The sequence below is a fragment of the Mytilus trossulus genome, chromosome 14 (assembly GCF_036588685.1).
Source record: "Mytilus trossulus isolate FHL-02 chromosome 14, PNRI_Mtr1.1.1.hap1, whole genome shotgun sequence".
NCBI classification, from domain to species: Eukaryota; Metazoa; Mollusca; class Bivalvia; order Mytilida; family Mytilidae; genus Mytilus; species Mytilus trossulus.
Window position 1 is genome coordinate 20,318,366 of NC_086386.1, and position 12,597 is coordinate 20,330,962.

General features: G+C 32.5%; 1 protein-coding gene across 1 annotated transcript in view; it reads left to right on the plus strand.

The window, feature by feature from the left end:
• Window positions 1–3,119, plus strand: part of LOC134697559 (uncharacterized) — a 37,302-nt gene extending 34,183 nt beyond the window's left edge. Inside the window, exons 28-30 of the mRNA XM_063559840.1 lie at window positions 851–1,176; window positions 1,891–2,089; window positions 2,609–3,119. Coding sequence (XP_063415910.1) covers window positions 851–1,176; window positions 1,891–2,089; window positions 2,609–2,889 — 806 coding nt within the window. The 3' untranslated portion in view covers window positions 2,890–3,119. The remainder of the gene's footprint in view (window positions 1–850; window positions 1,177–1,890; window positions 2,090–2,608) is intronic.
• Window positions 3,120–12,597: the final 9,478 nt, after the last annotated feature.

The following is a 12,597-nucleotide window of genomic DNA, read 5'->3' on the forward strand; positions in this document are numbered from 1 at the left end:
GGTAAGACTTTACTTAGTTGCAAACTGGGACTACGAAGATCCAGAATCTGGTATCCTGTTCTGTAAATGGCCTGAATCTAGGACTTTACTTGGTAGAAAACTAGATATAAGATGACTTTAAATCTGGTATTCTATTGTGTAATTGGGCTGTATGTAAGACTTTATTAAGTAGCAAACTGGGACTTCAAAGACTCAGGATCTGGTATCCCGTTCTGTATTGTGTTGCACTTTGATGTTTCTATCTGTTGTTTTGTTGATTTCCTCTTCTAGGTGTTACCAGGATGCATTTGCTCTCAAAACATTTATGCTCTTTGAACACCGGTATAGTACTGTTTTCCTTATTCATTTTTTATAATTTAGATATTGGTACAAAATAAGAAAAAAGAAGATATCTGGAAAATGTAAAATAATACATATCTTATATCTGAATGATAAGTGTTACGATTGAACTAGTAATCAGAAGATATCTGCAATACTATGAATATAATTTTTAATATCTTAGAAATGTTTTATATCTCAGACACAATTAAAGCAGCATTTTTTCTGGAAAATGGTGGATCCAAAATACAGTTTCTAAGAATAGGTCATAGGTTAAACACACAGGGTGCAGTAGATATATAGATTAATTTAGTTAATCTGATATCGAATCCCTTACAAATAACTTATATATATTTTCATATTTCCTTAATCAATGTTATGTTTTGTGGAAGGCACGTGTCTCATTATTTACTCACAAAACTATACAAACCTTGTTTATGAAATGATTGTAAGGTAAAACTGTTTTTTTTTCGGAAAGAGTGCAGTTTTTCAAAAATTTTGAAAACTAACTTACATATCTTGTTTTATGTAGGTTACCAGCCTGGTGGAAATGAGCTATTACCATACACACTGATCACAACTTTGTCTGCATACAAAGAATTTCCTTACAATCTACTGACGGGGAGAACAATTTATACCACTCTGACTTGTGAAAATAGGGCTGGTCTTATCTCAACTCTGACTGCGGATGGTGTAAAGATATCTAACCAGCCTCCATCTACAGCCTCAGCAGTAGTAGAAACAATGCCTCTATCTATGACAGAGTACACACCTCAAATTAACAATCAAGGTGTCACAGACAATATAAGAATCAAGTGGACAGGATTTGCTGATGATATAGGTGTTGAAAGATTTAAGGTACAGTTGACATGTCAAACCTTTCTCGCTATAACTTTTTTTTGTTATTATTATTTTACCTTACAGAAGAATGGTACAGTTTTTTTTATCGAGTAATAGTACAGAGAACACATAATACTAATAACAAATCACATCAGCATATATATACTAGAGGTGTCGAAAATAAACTGCTTAACATTGTAACAACGCTAAGCAAAAACACAAGAATCTAAGCACTGAGCAACACGACCCCCCTTAAAAAAAAAAAAAAAAACACCACAAAACGGAGGTGATCACAGGTGCTCTTAATTGCTTATCAGATCCTGTCCCAAATGAGGAAAGTGGTACTATAATAAAAAACATTCAATCATTTCAAGCAAAACAGGTGAGTCATATCAGTATGTGCGCTGTAGTATATAAGTTGACTTCAATTTTACTTGAAAACATTAGTGGATGCTGAAGCTTTCTATATGTATCTTGCCTACAACTTTTCAATTTAAATATGTGTTTTGCGAAAGATAGTTCAGGTTATGTATGTGTTCGTGTTAGGTAAAATAGAACTTCAGCTTTGACTGATTGGTTTGACATATATTTAAGTATTTTGTGTTATGAAGTGTCATGAAAATAAGTTTACCACATTTTGAACCTGTGATTTTGTAATAAAAATTATAAGCTTAAACCTGCATAAGATCTATTTAAAAGTTATTGTGATACATATATAGATTTTTATTTTAGGTATTTTACAACAAGGATGGCTTGTCAGAGTTGATGTTCTTTTCTGATGTACAGGATGTTCTGTATGCACATTTTACGGATACAACATTAACAGAAGGGTCATATGACTTTTCTGTCCAAGCTGTCAATAAACTGTTTAAAATTAGCAACAAAGTGAAGGCTAATTCAACAGTAGATACATCAGTACCAACAGTAGATAGTAAGTGAAACTGTTAACATATTGTACTTATATTAGCTGCATAGCTGGGTAATATTTATCATCAATACTTCTATGCTGATTTTATATCATTAATACAAATCTATCTGACAAAATTCGTGTTTTTAAAGGCATCCCAGAGAACTTGTTTAATGTTTATTTAGGAACTATCAAAAGTCAGTTACAAAGGAAGCACTCTATTGATTGCTACTTGTCTCTATTCTACAGACACAATGTAAGACTGAAAAATAAAAATAACTCTTCATTTATTTGTGTCCTAAGCATTTTTATGAATCGATCTTCCATACAAATACTACCATATGAAGAGAAATGAACGCAGGGGAATACAATTATTTATTGTAAAAATTGTTTAATGGTGTTAACTATTTTCATATAGCAAACACTATTATACCATACAAAGATCACTATTCTCTCATCTATTTTCAATATAATTTATTAAGTTTAATTTGTACTACTAGTATTTGGATCTCTATCAGTAAACTTCTGCAAAAATTATTTCAGGCTCAAAGAACCTGGCGCTTAGTTGGATTGATAACAAAGTGGTTGTATCGTGGGACACCATATTTAGTAGTGAAGATGCCCTGTTCTTTGAAGTGTCTTCTGGCTCTGCTCAAGCAGGTGTTGACATAATACAGTGGCAAGAAACCATTAATTCCAGTATAACATTTGGCATACCGGCGTCTGTTTCAGCTACCACAGGATTAACAGTCCACGTTACAGTTACAGCTGTGTCCATCGGTGGACATTCAGCAGTAAAAATTGGACAATTTGTTCTTCCATAATTAATTGTTTCTGTCTTCTGATTACTGACAAAGGGTATTTGCAATGGTCGTATTTGAACATTGACAAAAAGTGTCTATTCGTCCGTCCAGTTATTTGTGTATTGTTTAAAATCTATTGTATGTATCTGCATTACTTAGTGCTGTAATCTGATTTTTAAATAGCTTTGAAGTAATCCAAAGTCGAGAAAATATAATTTATATAGTTTAAATAATATATAAAACGATTTTTAACCTGATTAAACCTTGAAAGACAAAATAACTTTAATATAAATCATCGCTAAAATATATATTTTTGTCTTCGATTGCATAAATTTATCATAAAAATTAGAAGAGATGAATTATGCATCACCAAACATAAGTTGGTTAACAATAATTATTCATTTTATTCATGTACAATACGTTCAAAAAGAGTTTTTAACTTGTGATAAAAAAACATTTCCGTCCATAGCTATCATATATTTATATCTATTTTTTATATTTAATACAGTTGTTGATATCTTTTTGCATATACATTTTTAGTTTTTTGTTATAAAATATGCCATTGTCCTTGATAACGTTCAGTTTTGTTTTGTTCTTTGTTTTAATGAGATCAAGTTAGTTGTTAGCTTAAAGACACACATATTGAATGTTTATAGACGGTTTGGTAAAACTTAAAGAAACATGCACTTTATATTTTAATGAAAACCTTTTTAACATGTTTGATAATCAGGTTCTACAATCGACTCTTCGTTTACGTTAAAAAACAAAAGGATAAAATGAAGTACGAAGAACATTGCGGACTACTATTTCATAAAGGTTTTTTCCACATACAGATTTGACAGTCTCTTCTTGGATAGAACAGTATTTCAAACAATTCATTTTTTTTATGAAAAGTTTTTATTGATGATACTTGTACAATGGTAGTTTACGGCGACACGGAAGTTTCAGACTAATAGACTTATGAGATCCTCTCAGTAGCAGTTTTTCCCTTTTCGATGAGATTTTTTTAATTTGCTTTATGAAGTCATAAGTTTGACGTGTAAACAGTTAATTAGATAACTTTGACTTCTAACTCATTCAACTATAGAACTTGTTTGTAACTGGCATAATACTCAAACTTTCCATAAGACTCACTGAACTAGTATTTAGACTTCTTAGTTGAGAATGCTTATTCAACATGTACACAAAGTAAGATTTATATGTGACGTCTAACTTAGCACATCTTGCATTATGTTTCTTAATGGCGTAATCCTATCAAGGAATATATGGTCGGTTTCAATTTAAATTGAAAAAGAAAAGAAACAATGGCGATGCTCAAAAGTCTATGTTAATAAATATCAGGAAAACTCAATAATGGTGCTTTTATTTTTGATCTTTGTCTAAACCAGACTCAAGTTTTTGTGTTATTTCCATTGTTAGCATAGATGTAGGAATAATTAATAATGGCAGATGGCATTGATTAAGGGCATATCCAACAGTTTATTTTTGACGGTGAAATTTTTTCCTTTAAGATATTTTATTCTTCAATAGACAGAGAATCAAATTTTGCCAAAAAACAATATGTTGTCGATTTCGTTTTTGCAAAAAATGCTGCTGAAAATTTTACATTTTTGCAAAAAACGTTTTTTATTTAAAAAAAAATAATTATGATTTTTTAATCAACATAAACTTATATAATTGTGCTCAAATTGAAGCTAAATAATTTAAGATGGTAAGAACAATCTAATTTACAATTTAAAGCATTTATTCTTACTCTAACAAAGCCAAAAACGTCATGGTGAACCCAAACAACGGCAAGAAATCAACATTTGAAATGCACATTTTTGATTTTTTTTAAATATTTCTAACGGTGTCGATTTGACCAAAGTAAGATATGTTATTCTTTGAATTAAATGGAACGTCATAACGTCTTGAAAAATATTTGTCACCATACTCGTTTTTGAGAAAAATTGAGAAATATGATATTGTTTACTCAATCCCTGCCGTAAGCCTCACAAATAGCGCAAAAAGTAAGACGTTTTCCGAAAATAACGTTACATTTCCCCGCTCATTTTTCAAAGGCAGTGCGACGGTGTGGCAGACAAACGTATTTACACTGTGACTTTGTTGGGTAGTTGTCTCGATAGCACTCATATCGCATCTTCTTATTTATAATGAACCAATATCTGGACGAGATAACAATTCAGTTAGTTTTACTATTGTGTTCGTCAAAATTGTGAAACCAGGGTGTGAAACATACAAACCGTAGAATAACATAAATAGTCCCTCTGGTATCTTTTCATTTCTCTTTTAAAAACAAAAGTATTACGCGTTAGAAATCCGTTTCTGTGTCTCGGTCTATATTACCATAGCAGGGTTATTTTTCATACTATATTCCCATTTGATTTTTTTGTTCTGAATATTCATTTAGTATGCCAACTGACGTCCTTCATCCATAATCATTAATTATTTTCCGTTACTTTTCAATGAAGCGTTTTGCTTATATCGAAATTAACAAAGAGCACGTGAAATTTGCAAACAAACACTTATCTAAAAACTCACTGACTCCGTATTATCAAGTTATTCATTTTGCAATTTTCGGGCTTTTTATTCTTTATAGGCCTCTAGCTATAACAAAAATCTGTATGTTGATTCTTAGTGTTTTGAACTATATGGGTCGTTGGGTTGCTGTCGTATTAATTTATATCTTTAAACCTTTTTCAAAACCAAAGGATTGATTTGGGTATGGAAATATTCACATCTCTGGACTTCTCCCGTCCGACAGTATTTCTTTGCTAAAATTAGGTGCGGCCGTTTAGCTGCTCGGATGTATAAATTTGCAGCCTCGTTTAGTAGAAATAAAAGTGTCGTATATCCGATGCATAGTGCAGTGAGAGTGTCTCGCTATCTATACGTTAAAAAAACATCTAAATAAATGATTGAAGGGATATACGAATTTCGAATAAAATCTCTAAACAACAACAAAGGTCACATGAATCTTCAAATAAGTCACATAGCTAATATTAACACATATGCTGCGCCTTTTGCAGTTGTAGATTAAAAACAACTTTATTTAACTAAAGAGATCAACAATAAATTGAGAATAAAAAGAACCGAAAAGCGAGCAAAACGGTCGCTGTTTTACGCTTCAATATATGAGTTATTGCATATACACAATGGAGATTGTTTTCTGTTCTACTGCCTTCCACCTAGTTTGGCTGCATACAATGTAACTACTGATGTTGACTTCTATTTTATTATTGATTATTCAAATAAATGAATTGAAAGAAAAAAATGTGGAAAGAAACTATAAAATTTTCGTTTAAAAATAAAATATAAATAAAAACAAAATACCAAAACTGAAAAACTGTATGAGACAATTATCAGTTGAGAACTAATGATTATGCATCACTATATGAAACTGATAAATTGATTGCTCTCGTGCTCCATTGGCAAATTTATCACGCATATTTACGACGAGGCGAAAGTGGATCTGAAGTAAATCATTGATACATTATTATGATAAAGAGTTTGCTAGCGGTAAAACGTATGCCCTACTAGAATAGAGTAGAATAAGATCAACATCTTGAGTTAAGGAGGCTCCTGGGTACAAAAATTTTAGCAAAATATTAAACCTTTATTTTTTCATTACAAATTTTATTTATTACACGATTAGTTGTTACTTTATAATATGGTACAAAAAACAACCCACAACAATGATTTGGTTTGGCCCCAGATGACTTTAAAACTTGAAAAAGCTCCAAATTATTTCCCTTTGGTGCGAAAATGCCATTTTTTGGCCTTAAATTTGAAATATCTTTTTTTAACTCATCGGTGACCTATATTTTTTATTATTGTTTTCAAATAAGCTGTACATAAACTAAATTATTGTAAAATTTAAGCGATTTCTTATATTAGGTTATTTTTTTATTTCGATATTTTCTCTTTTTCTCCTATTAGTTCAACAGAAAAAAGGACATTTACAAAAATGTATGCTTTTTCCTGAGGCAGATTTTAGCTTAAATGAACGGTGACCCCATTTTTTTAATTCATTTTTCTTTTAAGTATATGATAAAGTTCATTTATGAAAAAATATAGCAAAATCCTATATTAGAAAAATAATCATTTATACCCAGGAGCCCCCTTAAGCTATAAGCCCCCTCCAAAATTTTGTATTATGGTATTTTGATGGCTGTTCTTTTTTCCTCATGAAGACCTACACCGCTTTTTATGGGCTGAATTATATGTGTTTCCTCATACACCTTAAATACCAAAACCGTCAGATATTTTCTACTTGTATGTCAGTGTAAATATTACAATGTGTTCCTATTTCATTTTTTTTTTAAATTATTACAGTGTCATCTTTTGTTTAACATTGTTTACGAGTTAAAGGTCGTATTCATTTAAAACGCTACTGTACATTAATAGCACTTCAACGCAAAGTTTGATGAATGTTAGTTTACGCCGTATTTTATTTTTCTAAAGAACCTTTGTTTTCATCTTTCTCAAGTAAAACAAAACTTTGAGTTTTCTATTCTAAATGACAAAATCTCGGAAAAGTTTGGTAAAGACTGAATTAATTACAATTTGCATTCTAATGCAATAATAAATCATTACGCATTTGTTCTCGTTGTTCATTACTACATGTATTGACGATAATTTCAACAAGCTATAACATTTCAAAAAGGGCTAGTCGTCTCTTAGCTGATGAAAATGGAAAGTGCTCTCGCATTGTAGATTAATTCATTTACTACAATAGCCACATATATATTGCATCGATCAACAAATTTTACCACACACGTGAGGTCACACGTAATGAAGTAATATATATCAGTTAACGTTGTTGTTTACGAAACTCCAGAAGATTCGAATTTTTATAGATAAAAGTTACCTTTGTACCAATATCATATATAGGTGCATGATAAAGGACCAGGCAAAATCTTATTGTTAAAATAGAGAGGACAAATCCGATACTCTACGGGATTGATGGACATATACTAGGTTTGGATTGTCCTAACCAATCAATAAACTTTGGTTATTCACTTTTAATATCTTCAAATCAGGTAGCAAGAAAAATTCGCGCACTAACTGTGCATCGTTCAATTCCTAATATCGACTTCTAGGAGTCGATAATAAAACGGAAACTTAAGTGAGTATGGTCTTTTATGATAGACCAAAAGGACAAAAATATCTTTAAAGATTTGAGTTCTAATTTCTGTTAATATTCTGTATGAGTTTTTTGCCGATTCCCGCCGTGCTCTTTCCTTTGACGAAAGAACCCTCCCTTTCCAGACGGCCATAGCAATTCCAATGGTGATTCCGTTAAGACGTCCTTAAAACAACGTCAAATTACTGGAAACAAAAGACGACGTTTACGTTTGTTATTATCTCCCCTGAAACTATTGGATATGCCCTTTAAGTTATTGATTCAGATCAATTAAAGTAGAACATATTAAGTAAATTGCAACAAAAACCATCGAAATGCATTAGTTTTCGTTCAGTGTACGTTCAGTTCGTTCAGTTATGATGTGTTTTGGTAAATGTATAATACATTGATACCTTTTGTTCAGTGAGCAATGTAACGATCCATGTGTTTGCTTAAAAACATGCTGACATTTAACGTAACCGTATAAAAGTAATATTCCGGTATAACACTTGAAAAAAGAATAAAATAAAACTAGTTTAAATGGGCATCAACTATCCGCCTAACCTGTGACAGTGGTATGATTAAAATTAAATGTGAAACTTGATAATTCAGTAAATCATTGAGTCACAATATCCGTTAGGGCTATCATATTTCCAATAAGTAAGTGGATAGAGTTCCATGTTGATGTGATCACTATTTCATGGTGAACTATTTTAACCAAAACCTAAACCAGGACGGACGGATTGATGGAATAACCGACAAACGGACAAAAACACGGATGGAGAAAGAGATGAACTGACGATAACACTGACCAAAAGGGAACAGTGAAAGTGTAATTCTCAAAATGTTAAACTAAATTTAACTAGAAATTTTCTTTAACTATTGACAACAAAAAAGGCAGGAATGGTTAACCAATGTTCAAATCTTATAAATCGTTTAGCAGACACTTCAAAGTAACAAACAAAAACTAGAAGACACGCATATAATCTTCAAGGAACGAACAGATACGATATATGTGGTCACCAAGAGTAGAAATAGTGGGCTAGCATCATTGTCTTTCGCAAGATAATCTGAAATGTTTATAATTTTACAGAACATTCTATTACTATTTTTATATGAGCGTAATTGCACGATGAGTCTTATCAAGATGCTTGATTGTTTGATTGACAACATATTTGTTACGTTATAATTCAACAGATTACCAGCATTCCAATGGGAACAAAGTGTGCTCCTCTTTTTGCCGACTTGTTTCTTTATTATTTTGAGGTTGACTTCATACATGATCTTCTAAGTAAGAAAGATAAGAAGTTAGCGACATTCTTTAACTCTACTTTTCCGCTATATAAAATGATGTTCTTTCACTGAATAATTTAAAATTTGGTGACTACATGTATGTAAAACGCATCTTTCCCATCGAACTAGAGAGAAGGAATACTACAGATACATTTAAGTCTGCCTCATATCTTGACTTACATCTAGAAATTGACAATGAGTGTCAGTTGAAATCAAAACTTTACGACAAAAGAAATGATTTCAGCTTTCCAATTGTGAACTTTCCATTTCTAAGTAGCAACATTCCAGCAGCACCTGCATACTGGGTATATATCTCCCAATTTATACAATATTTCCGTGCTTGCATTTCTTATCATGATTTTCTCGATAGAGGGTTGTTGCTCACAAGGTGGTTAAACGAAGAGATCCAAATGGTGAAGTTGAAATCATCCCTTCGTAAATTTTACGCACGCCATAACGAGTTGGTTGACCGTTGTTATTTATGAAATAACCGTTTCACAAATGATATCGGATATGTTCCTTACGTCATAACTACAATCCCCTTCCTTTTCATGAATTTGACCTACCGAATTAGACTATTTACCGGATTTGTTATTACATAAGCACACGACGAGTGCCACATGTGAAACAGAATCTGCTTACCTTTACGGAGCATCTGAGATCACCCCTAGTTTTTCGTGGGATCGTGTTACTTATTCTTTATTTTTATATGTTGTCACTGTTGTGTCATGTTTACTATTGTTTGTATGTTTGTCCTTTTCATTTTTCCAATGGCGTTGTCGGTTTATTTTCGATCTATGAGTTTGATTGTCCCTGTTGTATCTTTCGTTTCTCTTTTATGTAGACGAAACGCACGTCTCGAGTACTAAATGATAATCCTGGTGCTTTGATAACTTTTCAACTGGAAAATGTCGTCGTAGTAAAACCTGTAAATGATCTTTAGATAAAACAAATTAAGTCAAGGCCCAGTGTTTGGTGCCGTAATTTGACCTATTATGGTTGAGTTTAATATATTATGACTTTGATAGAGAGTTGTCTTAGTGGCATTCATATCTCATTTTCTTATATCTATTAAAATAATTCAAATTGATACGATAGTCCCTAGCTTGCATTGCCTATCATGATTTTCTTGATAGAGAATTGTTGCTCACAAGGATGGTATTAAACCAAGAGATCCAAATGGTTAAGTTGAAACCATCCCTCCGTAAATTTTTCGCACGACATCACGAGTAGGTTGACCGTTATGAAATAACCGTTTCACAAATGATATCAGATATGTTCCTTACGTCATAACTACAATCCTCTTCCCTTTCATGAATGTGACCTACCGAATTTGAGTATTTACCGGATTTGTTATTACATAAGCACACGACGAGTGCCACATGTGGAACAGGATCTGCTACCTTTCCGGAGCATCTGAGATTATCCCTAGTTTTTCGTGGGATCGTGTTACTCATTCTTTATTTTTATATGTTGTCACTGTTGTGTCATGTTTACTATTGTTTGTATGTTTGTCCTTTTCATTTTTCCAATGGCGTTGTCGGTTTATTTTCGATCTATGAGTTTGACTGTCCCTGTTGTATCTTTCGTTTCTCTTTTATGTAGACGAAACGCGCGTCTCGAGTACTAAATGATAATCCTGGTGCTTTGATAACTTTTCAACTGGAAAATGTCGTCGTAGTAAAACCTGTAAATGATCTTTCGATAAAACAAATTTAGTCAAGGCCCAGTGTTTGGTGCCGTAATTTGACCTATCATGGTTGAGTTTAATATATTATGACTTTGATAGAGAGTTGTCTTAGTGGCATTTATATCTCATTTTCTTATATCTATTAAAATATTTCAAATTGATACGATAGTCCCTAGCTTGCATTGCCTATCATGATTTTCTTGATAGAGGGTTGTTGCTCACAAGGATGGTATTAAACCAAGAGTAGGCTAATGCCGCTACAAGGCAGCACTCGCCACCCGCAAAGTGGAGAGGGATTAATATAAGTTGCAAAACTTGTTTCCCAATCCACTCTAAATAAATTGTGTAAACTATTAAACCAAGAAATCCAAAATGGTTAAGTTGAAACCATCCCTCCGTAAATTTTTCGCACGACATCACGAGTAGGTTGACCGTTATGAAATAACCGTTTCACAAATGATATCAGATATGTTCCGTACGTCATAACTACAATCCTCTTCCCTTTCATGAATGTGACCTACCGAATTAGATTATTTACCGGATTTGTTATTACATAAGCACACGACGAGTGCCACATGTGGAACAGGATCTGCTTACCCATCCTGAGCATCTGAGATTACCCCTGATTTTTGTCGGGGATCGTGTTGATCATTCTTTATTTTTATATGTTGTCACTGTTGTGTCATGTTTACTTTTGTTTGTATATTTATCCTTTTCATTTTTCCCATGGTGTTGTTGGTTTATTTTCTATCTATGAGTTTGACTGTCCCTGTGGTATATTTCGTTTCTCTTTTATGTAGACGAAACGCACGTCTCGAGTACTAAATGATAATCCTGGTGCTTTGATAACTTTTCAACTGGAAAATGTCGTCGTAGTAAAACCTGTAAATGATCTTTAGATAAAACAAATTTAGTCAAGGCCCAGTGTTTGGTGCCGTAATTTGACCTATTATGGTTGAGTTTAATATATTATGACTTTGATAGAGAGTTGTCTCATTGGCATTCATGTCTCATTTTCTTATATCCATGAAAATATTTCATAGAATTATTCAATGTGTATTAGTTAATCTCTCGAAATGTTAGTGCAGCTAACAATATATAAAGTATTTGTGGGGTTGCTCAAAAGTGCTTAAACAATCAAATGATCGGTCCGTTAGTCAGCTTTCGCTGCGAAAATAATTAAAACAAGAATGTGTCCCAAGTACACAGATGCCCCACTCGCATTTTCATTTTCTATGTTCAGTTGATCATGAAATTGGGATAAAAACTTTAATTTGGCATTTAAATTAGAAAGATCATATCATAGGGAACATGTGTACTAGGTTTCAAGTTGATTAGACTTCAACTTCATTAAAAACTACCTTGACTAAAAACTTTAACCTAAAGCAGGACGAACGAACAGATAGATGAACAGATGAACAAACGAACGTACTATTGTAGGTGGAGCATAAAAAGCAAAAAAAGAACAAACTTTAATAAAAAAAAAATCCATCAATGCCAAATTAGAGTATGTTCAGACTTTGGCAGCTAATTAATCTCATGGTTCAAGCTCACTACACAAAATCCTAAGTGCAATAAAGGATATACACCTTACAGCAAAATTTTGCCATGCTAGGTCATT